The 25248-nt window shown below is 41.7% G+C and overlaps 1 protein-coding gene across 1 annotated transcript in view; it reads left to right on the top strand.

Moving 5' to 3' along the window:
* Nucleotides 1–25248, top strand: part of RGS3 (regulator of G protein signaling 3) — a 2411552-nt gene that overhangs the window by 265934 nt on the left and 2120370 nt on the right. The window contains exon 3 of the mRNA XM_044057996.1: nucleotides 7641–7746. Within this exon, the coding sequence (XP_043913931.1) occupies nucleotides 7641–7746 (106 nt within the window). The remainder of the gene's footprint in view (nucleotides 1–7640; nucleotides 7747–25248) is intronic.

The following is a 25248-nucleotide window of genomic DNA, read 5'->3' as shown; positions in this document are numbered from 1 at the left end:
TAGATGTCCGCCTTGTCAAGCCAGTATTTTAATGCCTCAAGTCCAGCCCAGTGGGGGATGTTTGTATAAAGAGCAGTAATATCTAACGTGCACATAATTCAACCCGGCTCCAGCTGCGAGTCGGACAGAATCTAGAGGAATTCGGTGGTGTCTTTCAATCTAGCACAGACCATCTTTAATAGAAGCTGTAAATATTGTGTAAGATATACTGAAAGGGGTTCAGTCAATGAACCCCTGCCAGATACTATAGGTCTTGCCTGGTGGTTTCGCCAAACATTTATGAATTTTGGGTAGCAGATATAAAATCTGCTTCTGGGGATCATCCACCACCAATTGTTTCATTCCCTCATCAATAATACCCTCTTCAACAGCTAGTTACAAAAAGGAATCTAGTTCCCTTTTGAACTGCATAGTAGGGTCAAGCGGCATAGACATATAATATCTGGAATCATGTAACTGTCTTTAAGCCTCATTCAAATAATATTGAAAGTCCATGACCACCACCGCTCCTCCTTTGTCCGCAGATGTAATGACAATATTGGATGTTTTTCAAATTTGTCAAAGCTTGTTGTTCCTCTTCAGGTAAGTTGTGACCTAAGATACGGGAATCATTTAATTTAAAATGCAAATCTTTGAGACAAGATTCCTGAAACACAGACACAAATTTATCCATAGGAGGTTGAAAATTGGATTTCCGAAACCGAAAATTCCTACTTGTCCGACTCTTATGTCCACCAAAAAATAATTTTAAATTCAGCAGATGACAAAATGTCAACACATCATTGACTACAGAGTCTTCAATCACAAAAAAGCCAGGAACATACGATAGTCCTTTATTCAATAACTTTATTTTTACATCAGTCAAGTTAACAGAAGAGATGTGCACATTAGAGACTTCAGTTACTGGGGTATGAAAACCTGTAACAATGTTTCCACATTTTCACTCCTATGCTTTCTGCCACCCCTACGTTGTTTATTCCTAAAGGGTCATCCAAACCTCTGGATTTCTTATGTGCTGGGGACCCCTGAGTGAGTACTTGTTCAATTTCAGTAGCAGACAAATCTTCCCCTGATTTACTACTATAGTCAGTCTTCAATCTCTTTAAGATTGATCTAGGTCTTTTCTTCCTAAGCTTCCCTGCCCCAGGCTGCCCATCAAAAAACTTTACCATTTTTCTTGGTCCAAAAGGTTTACCCTTGTCATAATCTGTCAAATCTCTCTGAAATTTATGTAATGTTTTCGTTTTCATAGTTTTTTCCAAGGATAACAATTCCTGGGAAAGTTTGGTCAAACATAACTTAAACTGGGGTTGTCCATAAAAAGCTTTCACTTCCTCACAAATTTGTTTAATCTCATTGGTATTAGTTACTATGGTGCATTCATAATAGGAAGACAAACCATTAACGAAGGACATCGTAGCTTGTTGCACAGATGCCCACTCTTCCAACAACATGTCATCTGGCACACTAACAAAGGGTTGTTATGAATTCTTAATCCCCTTGGTGTGATATATTTGGCTTGATATGTCCGAAACAATTTTAAATGCCAGACATTGGTCTTAAGTGAGGACATGCTTTTGGTAAGCTTTCCAAACAAATACCTACAGATATCATCCAGGCTCCTAACATTGCTATCAGTTCCTTTATTATGATCCACAAGCCCAAAAGCTTGCATGTCATCCTTATCAGATGACAATCCCTGTAAAATGGACACCATATCCATGGTCTTACAGAAATAACTGTTATATGTGAAAAGTGGACAGAATGTGCCTAACACCCTTTGTTCACTTCAATGTGATATACGCAATCACAAAATTATTCACAACAAAATATACCTTGATCCAATTTCAATTACATACACTGAAACTTAGAGATGTAACCACCATCAGTATAACACAATAGTTCTATAATCCCTCAATGCCATTAATGCTATATTGGATTCACAGTGCTTGAAGTCACATCTATATACAGAAATGTTAGGTACAATTCAGCCTAGCCAAACAATATACCTATTATAAAAATAGATAAAAAATAAGAATCAAAGCATAATTCAAAACAACATATTTAGGTTCCCCCCTTTTTTTCAGATAGCACATACATAAATGGCACTTTGTTGTTGTTGTCTTTCGGCTTTTCCCGGTTAATGGTCGCCACAGCGGAACTCTGGTCCGCTAATGATTTGCAGTAGATTTTTACTTGCCGAGTTGCCAGCCCTGACGCACAACCTTCAACGAAGGTACGCCCATTCACGCATGTCTCCACACAGAAGAAGCTTTAGCAGAGAATCGAACAGGACATCGTCTTACTGTGAGGTGACAACGCTACCGTAGCACCACCACCGCAGTGTATTATTGTGTATTCTGTGTCAAAAGCCCTACATACACAAAACTTCAAGATTTGTTGAGACCACAGTAATAGAATGTACACAAAAACCTAACTGTGGCAAAAGCCACAGTATACAATATTAGTACACTAGTCCCAAATTCCTGAACTGTGTAATAAACATTCCCTTACAATCTACATAGGGAAATTGACTCCGGTTCAACAAAAACAACCCACCAAACCTACCCAATTTGATTTAAATCGGAGGCTCCAAAATTATTCAAGCTGGGAATTAATATAGCATGAGCAACAGCCCATACATATGATCTATAACTACTTATAATGAAACAAAAAAGCAAAAAAATTGTTTGCACCAATAAAGCACAAGTATATATTCCCAGCCTAAAGTAGTGGGTATCCCAAACATCCATAGCAAGAGGTGAACCCGAAATACGTTTATGAAAAACACCATTATCAGGAAAAGATATCTTAAATGATCAGAAAGGCCATTCAAAAAACTTTCTTCGCTGTTCGTAATCAGTACACATATTCACATAACATGGTCAAAACCCTATTGTTCCACCCCATATCTAGAACAGCACTTGATTAATACCCGAGAGCTCTTCCTTAAATTAAATGGTACTCACATTGATGCAGCCTAAGTGTTGCAAAATCACACCCCACAACACTGTTGTATATCCTATTGTAAAAAACTACAATGGTCCAAAAAATGGTATTACATAATCATATTCATGAGGCATGAACAATGACCTCGGCACAAAAAAATTTCCCAACTTGTACCCACACAAAACTCAATATGATTACAGAAGCACATCCAATATTAAATGACATCTAAAAAAGCAGTCAGTACTTCACTCTCATCATAATTTACCCCCCAAGAAGCATCAGCATTACCGAAGTCCGTAAACACGGTGAATACAGTAGAATACTCGATTGCCCAATCCCTCGTTTAACTCGAGACACTTACGCCGTTAGTGTCCCCAAAACGATCAATATTTCTTTTCAATATCATCTCGCCCTATAAAAAGCACAAACATTAAGAAGGCCCAAAGGAAATTCACATTATCGATGTAAATGTCAATACCCTGTTGTTAACTCAGTAACTCAATATATATAGTAAATATCACAACCAGTATTAATTTACTGCTATTACCAAAATAAAAAAATACATACAACAGGTTCCACATACATAAACAGAAAATGCTGCACATTAATCTGCCATTAGGAGTTTCTCAAACATTAAAAAATTATAATGTCTGAAGTCTGTAAATCCAAAAATTGGATTCCAGTTGTCAAAAACAGTACTGTACCCAAGTAATCCACAATAATAGTTGTAAACATCCGTAATCACGGTATATGGCTCGATCACCCAGTTACTCCCGTTTAGGTGGAAATGCACTTCAAATATTGGTATATCCACAAGGCAGTCAGTATTTCAGTTCAGTAATGCTTCGTCTTCGAACAAGCACTAAGAAGGCCCCAAAAATGCTCTCGTCGATGAAAAATATTGTCATTGTCCCTTTGTGTAACTTTAGTAACTTGATACGAATAGCAAAAAGCCCCAAACAGTATTCAATCACTGTCTTTACCACAAAAAGAAAAAAGTGTAAGAGTATATATGACTAGCTTTAAATAGATGTACAATACATACTAAACATCACTCCAGCATACGTTCCTCTTCACACATCAAAAAATTATAGTCTAAAGCATGTAAATTCTGAAGTTAAACCTCAGTGTTAAAAAGCAGTAATCTGCCCTAAAATGTTTCACACCAAAACAGTATCAGAAGAAATATATGAAACCACGATCCAAAAGGGACGCCAGATGTCAAACATGCATCCTAAAGCTCTTCAGCTCATCTGCTCTTCAGCCACAACAGAAAACAGCCAAATAAATGAGAAAACAGTTCCATACTGAAATAGCATATAACCAGAAACATAAAACTGGTCAAAAAAACAAGGAAAATCTTGCTTCAGACATCTGCTACTTAAAACGAATGTTCCTCACTCAAGAGCCCCCAGCAAGAATGAAACAGCACTATCCACTACACAATGTACTCGCACATAAGGCAGGTGCAGAGGCCCAAAAAGCATATTCAAACTAAAAAAAAAGGCCAGCACCAAAGAGTGAGAAAATGTATATATATATATTAATAAAAGGCGGAACAGGAGCAGGTGGCCAAATAGACCATCCAATCTGTCTCACAATTACCAAAACATTTAACCTGATAAACCTTACTAGTATTCCTATTAGAAAATTCCTTTGTTTTAAGCATATGTGCACAGAATGAGCAATACCCATATGGAAAGGACCCCATCAATTTATCCCCAGTTAGTGTAGTTTGTTGACCAAAAGTAGACTTCTTAAATCCAGATTTGAAATGACGGAGGTATGACCCCAAATTACGGCCCCTGCGATAGGATAACAAACACTCTGGCATTAGTATCCCGGCTAATTCTTGATTAGCCAAAAAGATGTTCCAGTTGTTTGTAATAACATTCCTAGTTGCATTAATGTTTCTTCCATACTATGCAGTTCAAAAGGGAAATAGATTCCTTTTTGGAACTAGCTGTTGAAGAGGGTGGTATTGTTGAGGGAACGAAACAGCAATTGGTGGTGGATGATCCCCAGAAGCAGATTTTATATCTGCTACCCAAAATTCATAAATGTCTGGAGAAACCACCAGGCAGACCTATAGTATCTGGCAGGGGTTCATTGACTGAACCCCTTTCAGTATATCTTGCACAATATTTACAGCCTCTATTAAAGATGGTCCATGCAAGATTGAAAGACACCACCGAATTCCTCCAGATTCTGTCTGACATACAGTGGGAGCCGGGTTGGATGATGTGCACGTTAGATGTTACCACTCTTTATACAAGCATCCTCCATTGGGCTGGACTTGAGGCATTAAAATATTGGCTTGACAAAGGCGGACATTTATCCACCTGGTTTCAACACCCTGTTAATTTATATGGCTGATCACACATTAACCAAGAATGTGTTCTATTTTCAAGCTGACAGTTTCTGGAAAGCACAAGGAACTGCGATGGGGGCCTCTCTTGCCCCCATTTATGTGTACCTTTTTATGGAGTACCTAGAGGAATTTTTTTATTTATGATCCATCACATATTTATTTAGGGGAGATGGACATTTGGCGTAGGTACCTTGGCGATTGTTGGCTCATCTGGCAGGGTGGTGATATATATTTACTAGAGTTTGTCCAATATCTAAATGAGAACAAATGGGGAATGGAATTTACACTTACCATGTATGATCAGGAGATCCAATTTTTGGATGTTCGAATAACACGCAATTCTGATCATATGTTGTCCACTCAAGTGTTTCGTAAATACCCCCAATATAATAGTTTATTGGGGGCTACTAGTTAACATCCCTTTCATACTATCAGAAATATACCCAAATCTCAATTTTTGGGAGTTAGGAGAATCTGTTCGGATCAAGGTACCTACGCATATCATCAACAGGACCTCATAAAAAGGTTTCGTAATCGTGGATATAAGCCAGGGTATATTATGACAGCCAGTAATAGGGCTTAGGATTGGGACTGAGCTAAACTATTGAAATACAGGGTGAGATCAAGTGCAGAACAGGATGCGATTAGGTTTGTGACTACATATGGAAGAAACATTAATGCGACTAGAAATGTTATTAAAAACAATTGGAACATCCTTTTGGCTAATCAAGAATTAGCTGGGATAGTACCGCCAGAGTGTTTGTTTTCCTATCGTAGGGGCCGTAATTTGGGGTCATACCTCAGTCATTTCAAATCTGGATTTAAGAAGTCTACTTTTGGTCAACAAACTACACTAACTGGGGATAAATTGATGGGGTACTTTCCATGTGGGCACTGTTCATTCTGTACACATATGCTTAAAACCAAGGAATTTTTAGTAGGAATACTAGTAAGGTTTATCTAGTTAAATTTTTTGGTAATTGTGGGACGGACTGGGTGGTCTGTTTAGCCACCTGCTCCTGTTCAGCCTTCTATGTGGGAGAGACGTCCAGTCCACTTAGGATCAGAATGTCTGAACACTTCAGCGATATTAGAAACCAGTGTCTGACTAATGCCCTTTACAAACATGTTCAAAATCACAAAACAGCCAAATTTCATTTTACTGTTATAGACAAAATTTGGGGGGACAGATCCAGGAAAATTGGATGGCACAGTATATTGAATAATAAGGAGAAGGCCTGGATAATTAAATTAGGGGGTTTATTTTCCCCTGTCCTGAATGACCATTTTTGAATGGTGGTTTGTATAAGTTAAATATATGATTCTATGTACTGTGCTATGTCTTGAAGTGCTGATTAATCTGCTTAATGTATTCAGGATATTATTTAAGTATCCCTTGAATGTTATGAGTGTATCACTGATGAAGGCCCTGGGGCTGAAACCAGTGTGATTCATGGTTTATATAGTACAATATTAATATATATACATTTTCTTACTCTTTGGTGCTGGCCTCTTTTTTTGAGTTTGAGTAACACAAGGATCTCCCTACTGGTAGCCCCCACTCATATGCAGACTTTAAGGAGTGAGAGGCATCAGGCTGTTTGAGTTGAATGCGACCATATGAATTGTCATCATACTGTGGCTTGCAAGGTTTTTGTGTTACCCTTAACTCTCTTCCCTGCATGCTGACATAGTCTGGTTGAGTGGACAATAACTGCAAGGCCCATAGTATGGTCACACCTACTTTTTCTCCCACCCCATCCTTATCTGTCATTCCCTGTCTGAGCTCCTGTCTCCACCTGAGTGCCAGCTGAAGGTTGTTCAACACATTCCCTCTCCCACCAGGATAGGCATTCCCATCCTTCCTATTTGCACCATCAAGCACGTGAACCATTAATTGAATTCTGGTTAGCTGGGACTGTAGTCAGGGTTTTATCCCTCAATTTCATCAGTGCAGGTGTTCTTGTTGCTGTATTAGTGTTTCATAGAGATAGCTGGGTGACAGATTGCCAGGTTGGGAATTCCACTAGTAGAACAATGCTAATCACACCAGTGGGATGGGCACACATGGGAATTTCCACACTTATTCCTATGCCTCAGCAACAGCTACAGGGTGGGGAAGGAAGGGATGGTTGAAGAGGGCTTGTTCCACCACCATATGTGTAATAGTGACTGCTTATTGCATTTTCTGAATCTCATCCCTTGATGGAAAATGAGTGTCACATTTGGGGCTTTAGCTGGGTGTAGTCATTGACTATTTACTGGGTGATGCTTAGTGAAATTGTAACTGCCACTTGTACCCATTTTGTTTTACTGTAAGGTGGCCCAGCTGAGGAAGCAGGACTGCAGCAGTTGGACACTGTGATACAGCTGAATGGACAGCATGTTGAAAACTGGAAATGTGTGGAATTAGCACATGCAATCAGGTAAATATTAACTGTACATTTTTAAATGATGCATTTGGCCTGTTAACATTGAGTATAAACAAGGTGACTTGACTGTATTTGTTTACCTGGTCAGTATCACTTTTATTATCCGTCTTACAGACAGTTATCTAGTCAAAGCACTTAGGCTGTGAGTTGGTGGTTTCAAATCATCTTTGTGGAACAAATGACATCTGGTCCTTGTTTTATTTAGATGCATGTCTGTCCTTTCCCCCTGCCTTAGCTAGCACTACAGTATTGATCTGTTGTCTTTATTGCATCTGTTTCAGATGGTAACTGAGCAGTGAAGGAAGCATGCATTAGAAAATGATCTGCTTTCCCACTGTGTAGATTGAAATTCATGTTCAAAGATGTGGTTAAAAACAGATTTTCAGAATTCACCCCTGATATAGTTGGATTTTCTTGTTTAATTTATTTTTCTTCATCTGTGTTGAGTTATTATAATAATGCACTTATGCTGAAGCTTTACTTCATGGGCCTTCAGTCAAAATGGGTTATGACTAATCAGAATTTTCTTGTTAACAAATGTAAATGCATGAATGTATCAATAAATTTAGAAAAGGAACAGTATATGTACAGTGTAAGTTTTTCTCCTGAGAGAAGAAAAGCAAAATGAAAAGTAATCTAGTCTGGTAGCACAGAGGCATAAAGCCCTACCTGTGAGCCAGACTATCCAAATTCGACTAGAAGTTTGGGCAGGACTTGTAGGCTGGCAGGAAAGCATGGTTCATGCCTGTCCTGGGAGGGGTGGTGACTCGCACCTGATTGTACGGTACTGCTCCAGTGTGTAGTGCTACTGAGGTCACAAATAACACCAAAAGCAGTAAGAATGGGGTGCACTGTGACTGCCCTTGACAGTAAAGGTAGCTCCCTGTCTTGCATGCAAAATAACATGCATATGCAGACATGGGGGAGCAAAGGCTCTTACTGTGTTGACAGAAAGGGGATCCAGTATCTGTCTGCCTGGGATGACATGGTCGACAGACCACGATGCTTTACCAGAGATGGCCTGCACATGTCGTCCCTGGTATTCCAGATACTGGCTAAGGTTCTTGCCGCCCCTATATAGTGCCTTTTTTAGGCAAGGTTCAAATGACATACTCGCCACCATAACAGGAACAAGCAAGCAAAAACTGAGCTTAATGCTACTCAATGCTAGAAGTCTAAATCTCAAAATGCGCTCACTCGACGCACTCCTTAAAATGAAGAAATTCGATATCTGTGCAGTGATTGAGACCTGGTTCAAGGCTCTAGAGAGTACCCCTGCATTACCAGACTATAACTCATACCACACTTTTCGGACATCTGACCCGGACCAGAACACCAACGGCAGAGGTGTGTCCATATTCATTAAGGATATCCACACCTCCAGGCTAATTGTACAGCATAATGTATCCGAGGTTATCCAAGTGCAACTAACTCTGGGCAAAACTGCAGTCCAAATTGTTGCTTGCTACAGATCTCCCACCATATCCCAGGATTCCCACTCCTCTCTTATTGATATACTGGAAAATGTTAGGGTTCAACCAAATACACTAATAATGGGCGATTTCAACTACCCCACCATTAACTGTGAAAACTACTCATGTACCAACTCCTTCACTCAGCACTTTCTAGAATTAATAAATTCTAGTGCCCTGGATCAACGTATCCACAGCTCCACGAGGGGCAACAATATCTTAGACCTAGTCATTACCAACATGAGTGACCGGAGTCTCACACCTGAAATCAACTCCTCGTTGGTCAGATCCGACCATAAGCGAATCACCCTAGATATCCGCATCCTGCCCCCACCCACCATTAAGGAAACCATGGTAAAAAATTTCTCCAAAGCCAACTTCATGCTTCTTAAGACAGAAGTGGCGAACTTCATGACACCCATGCAGATGGACAATACAGTCACGACTGCTGAATCCTACACAAATGCACTCTATAAGCACTTACTTGAGTGCATGGATCGTGCTATCCCAAACAGAACCAAGACGCTATCCTCCAAAAAAAGGAAGCCAATCTGCTGGTCCCCTGCCATAAACAAACTCTACAACAGAAGGAAGAAGCTGTTGCAAAAGAGAGTAAAATCCCATGAGTGGAGGAGCTTGCATGGTCAGCCTCAGTAAGAAGCTGAGATCCCTTGTAAGATCCTCCAAAGCTAGCTACGAAAACAATATCACCACTGATTCTAAGGGCAGCTGCAAAGCATTCTATAGCTATGTCAAGAATCTCAATGGCAACACCCAGATCTGCTCTGAGATGCAGCACAACTGCACGAAAATTACAGAACCGACTGATATTGCCAACATCCTGGCAGATATGTTCAGTGCTAACTTTACCCCCCCTCTCACCCCCTAAAAGGCCCATATCTATACAGGAAGAATGCAGAGTCCCTGTAATCACATCTATGCAGGTAAAAGCTGCACTCTTTAAAACCAAAAACACAGCATCCATGTGACCGGACAACATCACAGACTGCGTTTTACACAAACTTCAGAACGAACTGGCTCCCCACCTTAGCTCCATATTCAATCATAGTCTCACATCAGGCTTTGTGCCCACTGAATGGCACACAGCAACAGTTATCCCACTCCACAGAGGGGGAGCCACCACTGATCCTGGGAACTATCACCCTATTAGCCTGATGAGCCTGGTCTGCAAGGCCGTGGAACGTATCATCATGTAACTCCTAAACAAAGACATTGGTAACCTCCAAACTCTGGACCCCCCACCCAGTTCGAGTTTGTGAAAGGCAGAGCATGCCTTCTGAAGCTGATCAGCTTCTTTAAGGCAGTCATTGAAGCTGTAGACGAGGGTAAGTTGGTTCACACAGCCTATCTTGACCTCGCGAAGGCTTTCAATACCATCCCCCATTCTGGAATTATAGCTAAACTCACTAAACTAGGTATAAATCCCTGCATCACAAGATGGGTTGCCAACCGTCTCACTGACAGAACCCACACTGTAAAAAAAGTTGCAGACTCCAAATCTGACTTCAAACCAGTGACAAGTGGAGTACCACAAGGTTCAGTCCTGGGACCTCTCCTGTTTGGTATCTACTTCTCTTAAGTACAGGCTAACACAGAAGGCCTCTTGGCTAACGAAGTTTGCAGATGACTGCAAACTAGGAGCCTTAGTCAAGTCCCCAGATGATGTGGGCATCCTACAGAAGGGCCTCACTGAGACAGATGCCTGGTGTCAGAGGCATGGCCTGAAGCTCAGTGCCTAAAAGTGCATAGTCATCCCCTTTGGTAAAAATTCTGTACCCATGAACTACCACATAAACAGCAGCCTACCTAAAGCCGAATGTGTGTTGAGACCTTGGGAATCCAGGTGTACAGTAGTCTCTCCTTTGATAATCACATCGCCACAGTAGTCAGGATATCCTTCTATGTGGCACACCTCATCACGAAAGGGTTCTCATCCAGGAAAAAAGAGGTCATTGTTCCCCTCTACTCGGCACTCATTAGACCCATTATAGAATACAACGCCCCTTTTGTAATGTACCTCACAAGACATCTGCAGCAACTGGAAAGGGCACAGAAGTACCTCACAAAGAGGATTACTGGCCTCAAACAGATGCCCTACACTGACCATCACAAAAAACTCCAGCTTTACTCTCTAGCATATCACCTATTCTGAGGAGATCTCTGCCTAACATATAAAGCTATGTTAAACACAGAGCTGTTGGACATGCTACACCTTAAGAAATCCCAATCCCTCTGAGCTACACACTCTAGGGAACTAAAACCTTGTCACCACAATAAATAGGACATGCTGGACGGATAGATTCCTGTCCCAGAGACTTCCTATACTCTGGAACAAGCTACCTATCTATGTCAAGCAAAGTTCCTCATTAGCACTGTTAAAGAAAAATCTTGTTGACTGGATGGGAAATAGGAAATACACCCCGGGGATCACTTCTGTGGCTCTGTTTGACAGGGGCACAGGAAATTAACTTTCTTGGGTGGCATAAGCCAGGGAACCTTGTTGGCTAGGCTTACTTAGGCCTTTGGGCTGATGGCCTAATACCTAAAAACACAAAAAAACAAAAACAGACCACCAGGAGGTTGGGTCAGGGGTAACATTTATTTATTTATTTATATTTTAATGTGCTACCCCGTAATAATTTCCCCTCTTAGAAAAAAAAATCTGCAGCACTGCTAATATGAAATTTGCTACCAAATGCATTTTCTTATGCAGATATCTGCAAAACTTGCCAGCTTATTGTTTGCAGTAGAATTGGGGGCTGCTACTCGGCTGAAAAATCTGAATTATTTTCTTTTGGATCGAAAGCTTTTCTATGGCCATGCAGTCCTCTTTTCCTTAGCAAATATTTTGGTGTCTGGAGCATTTGTTAATGAGTTGTATCTTTGTTACTAGTCACAGGTCATATGGGAATGCTATGTCTTTTTTAAGTAGTGTGATGCCCTTTCTGTGTTGGAGTCCTTAATGTTGGTTGTGACATATTGTACAGCTCAGTGCGTGGGTTGCTGAGTACCGTCACCCACATGTATTACAGAAAAGCCCATCCTTTCAGTTCAATACAGCTGATTAACAGGATTCTCCAATACTTTATTTTAGTTATTGTCATGCAGGTGCCTTGCATACAGGGTTCTGATATGTCAAAGTGAGCAGCATCTCTGTACCATTGTTCATATTCTGCTCAACATCTTTGGATTTGAGTACCATATAAATCTCAGTGTTAAACACACTGCTTTCCTGACATATGGGCAGTAGTAGTGCCCTACTGCCCTCTCTCTGGCAGTCTGTCACAGCTTCTGACTTCTCCCTCTGAGTGTATGTGGGTGTGACGAAGTCCGAGCAGGATAACCCTTCACAGGTACAGTCAGTAGCCCTCTTTTTTTTGTGCTACTGGAAGAGAAGAATCTCAGAGAAAACTACCTTTCTCTGCAAATGTTAGCTTGGAACTCAGATAAGAACTCCCTTGGGTCTTTGTATTCCTCATTCTGTCTTTTATATTAGTGCTTGTAATATATACAACTACAGTAAGTGAAGAAGGAAAAAAGCCCGTCTTTGCAGAACTTTATTTTGTGTTAACAATGAAGAACTATTTAGTGTCTGGTAAACTAAGTACTAGTTTCTCAAAAGTTTATAACCCTTTCCAAGTGTTTTACGGATGCTTGACCGACTTTCTCAACTGGGCAGTTTTTTTCAAGTTCTGTCATTGCTTTGTGCTGCCACAATCTCAAGTATATTATGGCTGTTATTTCTGTTGATTTAAGGCATTGTTTTGAATCTATTTATTTACTGACATTTGTATACCAGCAAAATCCGAAGGGGCACAGGTGCTGTTTTTCAGCAGACGCTAGGGAAGAAAAGCTCCAAAGTATCATATTTAATGCAACCAATATTTACAGTAACAAATTTTGTAATGCAGTTTCAGTGAATACATAGCATAATAGGCAGTATAATAAATTTGTATTGATATTCACAAACATTAAATCTGATGTTGTCCTTTTCATTATTCCTCACAAAGGGCTCTAGGATCCGACCATCAGATCTGACTCGGTTGCATCTACCAGACTTTGGATACAAAACTCAAACTCCTCCCTCTACCAATAATACCCCATTCCACCCCCAACTCCTCAGATCTTGTTTGTCGCCATCAAGATAGGACGCGTGATCTGAACTCGCAGTAAGCTAATCTTTTTGTGTGCTGTTTAGCCTATTTTCTTGCCTATAGCTATTCGTTTTCATTACTTCTAATTTCTACCTACTTCTCTTTCTCCCTCCAGTTGTTTACTGGCACTAGGGCACCTTCCTTTGTCCTGTTCGCTTTCCTTTCTGGTACCATTTTTGGTACTTGGGCAAGTGCAGTTTTATAATTCTGTATTTGTCTTTAGATGTATAGATTTTTCTTGTTAAAAAAATAGTGGTATTAGTGTGTGTTTAGTGCTGCAGTTTAACTTTGTGATTGTAACTCCTTTTTTCAGGGTTGCTACTATTTCATCCTTGCTCTTTCTTGAGCATCCTGACAAACCTGAGAAACAAAATGGTTTCAAAAAGGTGCACTTCTTGTAGGCATAAAATTCTAAATTCTGATACCCACAAGAAGTGCACATACTGTCTTGGAGCTGCCCATCTTGATTCACCTTGCATAGTTTGTGCAACATTTAATCCCAGGGCGCGCTCAGATAGGAGAAATAGTTGATTCTGAAAGGACTTCTTCCAGCTGATTTTGGGGCTCAAACCTCCATTAAAGTTTTGCAGCCAACTTCGGAGTCAAGAAAAAGGCCCATTCTGAGATCTCTGAGAGCTTCTTCAGAACCCACTGAGAAGTTTAAGAAACTCTTGGATCCGACACCTTCAGACCTGAATACATTTGGCCGATCCTCGAATCACAGCACTCCAACCAACAGAGGTCGCACTTCTGAATTTGTGTTGAAACCAATCTCTCCAGTCCTGCCATCGCAGTTACTCAAGACTTTGAAGAAGCAGTTGCGGCCCCTGTCCATTGCTTCATCCAGATCTTTGAGGAGTTTGACAGAGGCAGACATGGACAGGATGATGCGGAGATTCCTTAGGGCTCAGATCCAAAGGGGGGTTATGCCAGCTCCATCCCCTCCTAGATCTGTGAGCACACCTGCCCATCTTGTACTGTCTCCTTCTCTGATCCAGTCAGTGGTTTCAGAGTTCCAAGATCACCAAGAGGTTTGGCGTCTGATCTGATGAAACTCTCCTTCTCTGATCCAACCAGTGGTTTCGGAGTTCCAAGATCCCCAAGAGGTTTGGCGTGTGATCTGAGGAAGCTCCCTTCCACGATTCTGGCAGTATCCCTGACCAGTCCTGCTCCTATACCTTTGAATCAAAGCGGGTCTCAGAGGAGTTTGGTTCGGGTCCTACTTTGTCGAATACTTCCCTTCCCCATGCTGCCTCGGCCTTTGACAGCTTGGGTCCAATTCTGTCCAGAGGACTCTGATCTGTGGTTGGCCCTGACTTTCCTTTTTCAATTTCTTTTGCTTCAAGGAGTACAGGGGAGGTTTCTCAGGATCCTCAGGCTTCCAGGTAGTAAAGATTTTCTCTTTACGTAGTGAGCCGTCCTGTCTAGTCTTGGATCCTATTCCCTGCCCCTCATGGGGTCTGAGCTCTGAGCCCATCTTCTCTGCTCCTCAGGGTCAGCCAGCTCAGGAAAGCATCCCCTCAGGTTCCCCAGAGGGACTTCCTCTTTCTTCCGATATTGCTGCCAAACACCCTATTGAAGTGGTTCCTGGTAAGAAAATGTGCAGGAGGTGGAAAACAGACTCCCCTATAGATTCTCTGTCAGAAAACACCAATTTTGATAAGGGAGAAGGATCCCCCCACCTTATGATGTCTCCTTTGGGGACATCTTGGAAATCCTTAGAAGGGTGGCTGGTCTTCCCAAGCTCGCTCTTCTAAAGAATCTGTGTTTCTGGAGGCTTTTGGAACTGGCCCATCTACTTCTTGGGTGACCTCCCCAGGTTGATGAACTTATTGATCTAGTTTCCCATTTGGTATGGAAGGAACTGGACAATGTTGAGCCCATCCCCAGGCTCCTGGATAAAATCTTAGTTCCTTCTTCAGGCAAACCCCATTGGAGCAAGGGAGTCCCAGTAGATGCCATAGTTGTGGCAGCAGACACTAAGAAGGAGGTAGGTGAGCAAAGCTCCTTGTTCATCCACTGAATAGGGAGTCCAGAGCAGTGAACTGATTTAGAAAATGCATTTACGCCTCAGATACATTTGCACTGAGGTTGCTAAATTATGTGGCACATTTTAATCGTTTACAGAGAGATTTGATCAAGGAGCTTTCAAACTCTCTCGCTGAAACCATGTCTGCGAAGGATCTCAAGAAGATTTCTCCACACCTGGCTACTCTTTTGTCCATTGCCAATTCATCAATGAGGCTGATCTCCCTTACAGTGGAGGGTACCTCATGAGCAGCCAGTTTAGGCATAGCCATTAGAAGACATGCCTGGATGAGGCTAAGGGACTTTGCGGAACCCTTCAAGATGTCTTTTGTTAATGCCCCCTTTGATGGCTTCTCCTTGTTTGGGCCATCATTGAAGGATATTTTTACTCCCAGAGAGCAGAAACGAAAGACCCTGTCTGCCATTGTAATCAAGTTTTCTACCCCTCAACATTCTACTTCTAGGAATCCACGAGGTGGTAAGAAAATGTGGTTCTGGAAAAATCAAGGACATTTCCAGGACTTGCACAGGGATACTTTCTCCAGAGGAAGAGGTTTCAATGGCAGATGTCACCCCAGATGCAGAAATGGTGTGTAAAATCAGGGCTTCAGAAACTCCTTAGATAGGCCCTATCAGCGCTCATGAAGCGCTGCCCAACTATTCACCTCTGGCGGCAGTGGGAGTCATGTTTCCCTGCATCTGGACAAATCTCACAAACAGTGCATGAGTGCTAAGCATAATATTCAGAGGTTACTACATACCTTTTTCCCTTTCACTTCCTATCCCAAGAAGGAAACTCCCCAACGTTTCACCCAGTCACAGGTAGTACGCAGCTCAAGAGATTAAAAAGACGCTTCTAGAAAGTCATCCAGGAGATTACACCCAAACAAATAGGATTCAGAAGTCACCATCTCCCCTGACTCACCCTTTGTCGGAAATCAAGCAAAAACACTTTTCCAAAGTGGACTACAATCTCCTGAGAGCAGGTATAAGCAGCTTCACAGCCATTGTCCCTTCATTTGGAACTAGCACTAATGTCTAAGCCTACACCAAAGAATTATGTGAGCACCTACATAGCTGTATTAACTCAGCAATACCTAACAGGACCAAATCATCTTCCTCAAGGAAGAGTAAACCTATCTGGTGGACAGCAGCAATAAATAAACCCTATAATAACAGGAAAAAAATTGCTGTCCAGGACCAAGAAGGAGCAGGTGCCAAGTTGGAAGCACTCTCTCCTTTGTCTGAACAAGCAAATAAGGTGTCTGGTGAAATCCTCTAAGGCTAACTTCGAGTTTAAATTGGCCACATCCACCAAGGACAATCATAAGGCCTTTTTCACATATGTCCGCAATCTCAAAGGTAACACCCAAATCTGCTTTGAACTGGTGGTCAATAACACCACATACACAAATGCCATAGATATAGCCAACCTGCTGGCAGACAGGTTCAGTGAAAACTTTATGCCCCTGTCTCCTCATCTGTAAACCAGGACATCACCAACACCTGCCCCTGTCCCCTCATCACCAGGAAGCAGGTCTTCAATGCCATCTCAGAGGCAAAAAATACAGTCTCCATGGGACCCGATAACATCCCTCTCTGTATCCTATATGAACTCGGGCATGAGCTCTCAGCTCCATTAGGCATCCTATTTAACCAACGTCTGAGCACTGGCTTCATCCCAACCGAATGAAGGACAGCCACTGTCATCCCTCTTACACAATGGTGGAGCTTCCACTGACCCAGTTAGTTATAGGCCCATAAGCCCTAACTAGCCTGATCTTTAAGACCATGAATGCATTATCATAGACCTTATATACAAGGACAATGGCAACTTCCAAACACTTGACCCTACACAGTTTGATTTTGTCAAAGGGAGATCATGGCTGTTAAACTTGGTCAACTTCGAAACAGTCAAAGCCATGAACGATGGGAAGATGGTGCACACCACCTACCTTGACCTAGCCAAAGCCTTTGACACTATTCCCCACTCGGGCATAATAGATAGATAAACTCTCTTAGCTAGGCATCAACCTGTATGTTACCAGATGGGTAGCTAACTGGCTTACTGATAGAATCCTGTCAGTCAAAATAGGGGAAGCCACCTTCAGTACTAGACCCGTAATGAGAGGTGTATCCCAAGGATCAGTCTTGGGGACTCTACTGTTTAGGATATACTTTTCTGAGGTGCAAGCCAAAACCAGTGGTCTGTGGATGATGAAGTTTGCAGATCACTGCAAGTTGGGTGCTGTCTTAAATTCCTCTAGTGATGTGAACACCCTCCAAGAGGGCCTTACCCAAACTAACGACTGGTGTCAGAAGCATGGCCTGAAACTGAATGCTAAGAAATACATCATTATCCCTTTGGGGAAAATAACATCCCCACTAATCACATTAATAACATACTAAGCACAAAATCAGGCATGAGGGACTTGGACACCCAAGTTGATAACAACATGACTTTTGACCACCACATTGCCTCCATTGTACAGAAGGCTTTCTACATGGCCCACCTCATAAATAAGGGTATTTCATCAAGGAAGCAAGGCGGTCATAACATCCCTGTACTTCTCCCTTATCAGACCCATTAAAGAGTACAGTGCCCCCTTTGTCATGTACCTTGCCAAGCACATGCAGTAGCTGGAGAGACCACAGAGGTTCCTGACCAGGAAAACCCAGGGTCTCAAACACTTATCCTATACAGATAGGCTAAAAGCCCTATCCCTCTACTCAGTCTCATACAGACCGCTCAGAGGTGACCTGTGTCTGTGTGCAGGGTCATCTCAGACCCAGTCCTGATGGAGTTGCTGCATATCCGTAAGTCAGACTCCACTTGTGCAACCCACACACAAGGCCTCAACCTAGTCTGTGACATTAATAGAACGTATCGGGATAGATTTGTGTCCCAAAGCCTCCCCCATCTGTGGAATAAACTCCCTCTTTATGTCAAGCTGAGTACCTTTCTAGCCCTCTTAAAGAGGAACCTGGATGACTGGATGGAAAAAGAAAATACACCCCTGGGATCCCATCTTTAGCCCTGCTGGACAGGGGCAACAGGTGCTGCCTTTTGTGAGAACATGGGCGAAATTCTTGGCTAGGCTTATAAGAGCCTCCGGGCCAATAGCCTAGTATCATCTTATGAAAATATGGAACTTACTCGCACTTCTTTTTAGTGCCAAAGAAAGCAGGGTCCTGAGACCAGTTCTGGATCTAAGCAATCTGAATCATTATGTAAAGAAGTCAAAGTTCTGAATGGTTATGGTTCAGTCCATCCTGCCTCTTCTGCGCAAGGATGATTGGATGTGCTCTGTAGATCTCCAGGATGGGCATTATCACATCAAAATAGACGGCACTCCAGGAGACACCTGCACTTTCGGCTGGGAGCCAACCACTACCAATTTAGATCACTGCCCTTTGGTCTCACCACAGACCCCAGGGTGTTCACCAAATGCATGGTAGTCATAGCAGCTCACTTGAGACTCAAAGGATTCTATGTGTTTCTTTATTTCCCTACCTAAATGATTGGCTCCTCACTGCCCCAAACAGGCATCAACTTCTGTAAGCTAGGGATTACTTTCTTCAGATTTTCCAGCTCCCTAGGCATTGCAATAAACCTTGCTAAACTGAAGCTGATTTCTGTACAGATGCTGAAATTCATAGGAACTCAATTGGATGCTACAACTCAGGTGGCATCATTACCTTTTCAGCACATCACTTCATTGAGAAATCAGGTATGGCACTTACAGTTTTGTCCATCTCCTCCAGCAAAGCTACTTTTACAAGCTCTTGGGTCAATGTCCATTGCCATTCTTGTTGTCCCTCTAACAAGATTCTTTATGCGACTCCTTACTATCCTGTCATTTCCCATAAAACTCACTCAGATTTGCAAACATCTTGTTCACTGGTGGATCCAGTCAGACTGCTTCTTTCTGGGCAGACCATTCTGTCTTCCTCCCCCAATAGCCAAAGTGACCACAGATGCTTCCCAGCTGGGAGTCCTAACATTGCAAGCTTCTCAGGACATTCTCCCTCTAGGGCTATTGCAATCCATGTGGACAACATGTCAGTAGTTTGGTACATCTTTGAACCAGGAAGAACCCATTCCTACCCATTGTGCAGAGAGGCAGTGAGGGTCTGTGATTGGGCAATCTCTTCAGACCACTTTCTTATTGCAACATACATACCAGGGAAAGCTAATGCACTGAGAGGCTTAGCAGGTCCATCTTGATTCCTCAGAAGTGGTCTCTCAATCAAGCAGTAGTGAATATGATCTTCAGCCGATGGGGCCAAACTTGCTGCAACCTGTTTGACTCCCCTGAACAAGTGCAGTAAGTACTTAACTCTGATCCCCCCTCTGGGGGAGTCACTGAGGGATGCTCTGATTCACGATTGGGACCCTGGTCTCCGCTGTGCTTACCCACCCCTTCCGCTGAATCTGAAGTCTTTACAGAAAACTAGCAGGCTGAAGACCTCAGTTATCCTCATTGCCCCCTTCTGGCCTTGACCGGTATGGTTCCCCTTCCTCTGGTCTCACTTGAAATATCCTCCGGGGATAGTGGAACCCACTCAGGATTTCTTCTCATCCATCAGAAATTCAACATCCCAATCTCCACGCCTTCAAACTGTGACTGCATGGTTTCGCCACTTCCAGTGATAGTAAGACAGTTTAGGCTCGCTGCCCCAGTTTATGACATTATCTTGGCTTCTCAGAAAGCCTTCACCAAGAAAGTCTACAGGAGTAAATGGAAAAGATTTTCCATTTGGGCATCGAGTCAGAACATTGATCTTATTTTGGCATCTACTTCAGCCATTCTTCTTTTTCCCACTAATCTTTTTAAGGAATATGCTAGTTTTTCTGCCATTAAACTTCAGTTGGCAGCCATATCCAATTTTCATGCTGGAAATGAATTATCTCTTGGAGCTTTTAGATTATGCAAGGCTTTCATAAAGGGAATCTTCCACCTTAGACCACTGATAAAGGATCCCTCCCCTCCTTGGGATTTGATGGTGGTTCTTCAGGGTTTAACTCAGAAACTCTTTGAACCAGAGGGCAAATATGATATGAAATTTCTTTCTTGGAAAAAAATATTTTTAGTAGCTATCAATTCAGCAGAAAGAATTTCTGAGCACCAGACCTTATTGGCTAGGCCTCCTTACATTATTTTCCATAAGGATTAGGTGTCTCAGAAACAACCCTTACGTTCTGCCTAAAGTGGCTACCGAGGCCACTATTAACCAGTCCATTCCGTTACCAGTTTTCTTCCCCAACTTTACTAAGAAAGATGAATATGTACTGCATCTGCTTGATATACACAGGCAATTACGTTTTTATCTTCACAGAACAAAACAGTACAGGAAGACTGATCAGCTTTTTGTGTCTTTTTCCCCTAATTAGTTGGGTCAAGCAGTTTCCAAAATTACTCTAACTACGTGGATCGCTGATAGTATTTCACTGATTTATTCTCAGAGGTCTGGAGTTGCTTCATCCTGCTACAGCCCACTCCACTGAATCTAGGGCTACTTCATCTGCCTTTTCCTCAAGAACTTCCATTGACAATGTCTGCGCTGCAGCCACTTGGTCAAAAACTCATACCTTTGTTAAGCATTACATGTAGAAGCAGAGCTTCTGTGGTTCGACAGTGATGTGGTATGTCACGCCTTGAGGGCCTGCCGAGAGTTATGTAGCTGGAGAGACTGACCCATTTGTGAGGATGAATGAAAAGGAGAACATCAGATTTAGAAGTTATATACTTACAGTAACTTGGCATCTGTGGTGTTTATTTTCATTCTTCCCCTCCTTCCTGCCCAGCCATCCCCTGGCCCTGTCACTATAGAAAGCTCTTTGGATGACATAGGAGCCTCCATCTTTCCTTGTGCCTGTTCTGTCCCTGTGATACCGCAGGGGTAAGGCAGCAAAGTCAATCTGAGGAGTTGGGGATGGGATGGGGTGATTATGAGTAGAGGGAGGAGCTTGAGTTTTGGATCCAAAGTCTGGTAGATGTGGCCGAGTCAGATCTGACAGTTGGATCCTAGACCCATTTGTCAGGAAGAATGAAAATGGACAGCACATACCAAGTTATGGTAAGTACATAACTTCTAAATTTACAACCGTGTACTGAGACTTTACAGATAGAAGAGTGGTGTATAAGATAGGTAGGAGTAGTATAAGAACTACAATAGAGTGAAGTATTAGAGGAGATAGGCGAGTTTGAGTGTTAACTCATTAACATATATATGGTGTGGAATGTTACACCTCTTACAGCTTGCACACCTTTGCATTCCAGAGCATCTTCTGAAAAATCCACTTAAAAAACATAAGATAATCAAGACTTTTCTTACTGCGTGACATCCTAGATTAACACTTTTAGTGTAATTTTATTGATAAATCCTTGCCCTTTATAATTCTGCCAATTATAAGCTGGTAAGTCAGTTAATTAAAAAGTCAGACCCAAGATCAGTCTGGACTCTATAAGGAACTATGGGTGCTAATGAAAGTATACGAAAAAGGCGCTATAGGGTTTAGTTTATTTAATAGAGTAGTAGTGATGGAATATTAATTGTGCTAATTAGATTAAGAAGTACAATAAAGTGAGGTGTCAGAAGGGAATAAACAGGTTAAGTGATTTAGTGCTTTAAAGGGAGTTATAAGAAAGGTGACTAAGGATGTTAGAGAGCTATGTCCCAGATAAGGAGCAGGGACAAAGCCACAAGGTAAAGAGGAAGTCTCTTAGTAATGGTTTGAAAAGATGGTGTATGGTAGACCTGAGTGATATAGGAATTTTATTCCAAGTTCTAGCAACACTATTCGAATAAATACTGACCCCAGTAGCCCCTTGTGGCTTTTGACAGGAAAACTTACTGCTTTCACATTTTTTTCCTTCTTTCTTTATATAAAGAGGTGAATGAAGGAATTTAATGATATTTTAAACAAGTTTGTTCATTTAAATCACAATTTTGATAACTTTAAAACTGAATTTCTTGCATAAGGCTAAGTTGCACTGTTTTTATATATGTGGGATTGAAATTAACCATTTATTGTTTTTTTTTTTTATTGGGGATTTTGATATGTATTGGTGCTCGGTGTGTATCTACTGAGTTCACTGTTTTTTTTTGCTTTAGCATGGTATTTTTGTTTCTCTGTTTAAATAGTCTTTACATTGCTACTTTAAGGGGAAACATAAGGGTGTTATTCCTTTGTATACTGGGAGTACTGTTTCACCAGTAGCTTATTCTGACATGGTTATTTCTTTGCCCCCCGTCTAAATGAACTCTGAAACTCTCTCTCCCACCTCACCATTTACCCTGTCTGCACTAAAAAAAAATAAAAAAGACTCCGCCTATGACTTGTGACTCCTCAGTAGCCTCAGCCAAGAGCAGACAATTGGGCCAATCCCCTTCTATTACCTTCAGGTCCACTGATGTGGTGTTGGTGCAACAACTGTGCATGACATGAGGGTGTCGGGTACATCCTCCAGAGCTGTACCATTTTCTTGTTCACGTATTGGATAACTAAATTCTTTAAGTACAGGGGAAGTCAGGGGTGCAGAATCCATTTCCAGTATTGATAAATCCCCCTCCCCCCCAGGATTCTTCCACTACTGCAGTGCATGCTAAGAAGAGACAGAAAACCCACCACGTAGCTGAACAGCAGTCTGTTCCGGGTGTCCCACTTTCCCACTGGCGACTGTGACTTAGATTCATTGTTCAAGCAGTAGACTGTGGGGTGCATACCTGGTTTAATAGTATCATCAGTGCTTCTATCCTCTGCCTTTCTGCTATGCATCCTGATTTTGAAGGTGATCAGGTGTCTGAGGGTTTTGATCTATCTGAGTTGAATTAGTTGGTTTCCTGGGATGATGAACAGGTATAGGAAGCAAAATAGATGATCTGATGTTGTCAATCTTCATTTATTCCTTGACATATGGGTTCGTAACTGACTCTGACATTACTACAGCCCATGAGAACCAAAAACTCTTGAGCTTAAGTCCTACTTGGAATGCTCCTCTCCAATTTACCTCAGATCGCATTTGCCACATTCCTGTGACAGATGCTTTGCCATATCTCTCAAGCTAAGTGTGTTTTTCTTTTTTGTATTTCAGTTTGTGTAGTTATATTAGGGTTTTTTTCTGATTAATATTGTTATTGTGGATTTTTCTTAGTAGCCTACCATCTGTCCTATAGTTTTTACGACCCTTCTCCATTTTCCCTTATACCCTTCAGTGTACTCTGTACTGCCATTGTTGGTAGTCTTTATTTCCTTTCTCTTCTTAACAAAAAAAAAAAAAAAAGCACTAGTTTCCATTTCCTTTTCAACACTTTGCTGTAGTCTTATCTACTGTTGCTGGTAGTTTTCTGTACCTTTGGGTATTCCTTTCTACCATTGTTGGTAGCTCCTTTTCTTTTCTCTGTTTGTCTACCTTTTTTGCCTTATAGTGTGGTTGCGTGTGTGATTCTTGTGTGATGAACCATGGACGATAAAGGTAAAGGTACCACATCGGGTTTAAGAAATGCCTGGAGTGCAACTGCAAACTGCCCAATTTTGATGGGCATTGATTTTGTATTTATTGCCTGGGCCCAGTGCACTTACAAGAAGATTGTTCCATTTATCATGGGCCCTGGTGGAAAGGAGGAGTAAATTGTTACTAAAAGGGATGATAAAATCTTCTTTTGAGGAGGCCTTATCTGGTCATTTTAGTAAAAGCAAAACAGATGATGTGATGTCCTATCTCACCTTCATTCTTACTAGGTTGGGTTTGGATCCTATCCTTAGATCCGTCTTGGCCTTATTACAAGCTCAAGGTCCTCCCCCAGCTCTGGCTAACTCCCTATCCCAGCAGGCACTGGAACCAGCCCCAGATCCTGTTTGCCACTAAACAGATTGTGCATTTGTCTGCTAGCTCTGGCTAAGTACAACTTCTTTGATGATTTTTGTCAAGTAATTCTTAGATTACTTTAATTTTATATCTACTTATTACCTTTTTCGTATTTGGGCTGTTTTTCTGATATTTGGCCATGTTTTTTCTGCTAGGCCTTGTGTTTTCCCTTCCTGGCTTGTTTGCGATGTAGTTGATATAGTAGTGGTACAGTTCATTTAAATTAGAGAACTGTAACAAAGCCCGTTTAAATTAGAGGGCTTTAAGCTTTGTTTTTTCTTCTTATTCCCTTCCAGACTTAAGAGTAGTTGTGTTGTAGTGGTACAGTTCGTTTAAGTTAGAGAACTGTAGCAGAGTCCATTTAAGTTAGAGGGCTGTGTCTGTTTTTTTCTTTGTGTATTCTGTATCCTCAATAGCCCGACCCATTTAAGTTAGACGGTCAGGCCCAAAAAAGAAAAAAAAAATGTTTGTTGGTCAGTGTTACTATTGTTAGCTGCTGCTGTTCTCTTTCCACCTTAAAATATCCAGTAAGGATTGTAAACCAATGGGTTTTAAAAAATGTGACAGATGCAGCAAAAAGATACCCCTTGGTGATGCACATCCTTTGTGTTTATTGCCTTGGGGCTGTCCATCTCCAGGAGTCATACTGTGTTTGCCACTTTTAATCGTAGAGCCCTCATGGAGAAGAAAAATAAGTTGATTCTAAAAGGTCTGGTCAAAACCTGGAAGAAGGTCTGGGTTCGTCTAGATCTGATAAGTCACCTTCTGCAAAGTCTAACAAATCAGGCAAATCATCAAAATCTGAAAAAAGACCTTCCTCCTCTTCATCCTTGGATCCGGCATATAAAATTCCTCAACTGTCCTCTTCTGATCTGAATCCTGTTGGATCAGACAGTCCCATTGGCTCCAACACCTTCTTGTTTGGTGCCAGTGGAGTTTGTGCTTAGG

This window comes from Protopterus annectens, chromosome 16.part0, assembly GCF_019279795.1.
Source record: "Protopterus annectens isolate FY-2018-M chromosome 16.part0, PAN1.0, whole genome shotgun sequence".
Classification (NCBI taxonomy): Eukaryota; Metazoa; Chordata; order Ceratodontiformes; family Protopteridae; genus Protopterus; species Protopterus annectens.
The sequence above is the reverse complement of the archived record's forward strand: the minus strand, read 5'-3'. Positions and strand labels throughout refer to the sequence as shown.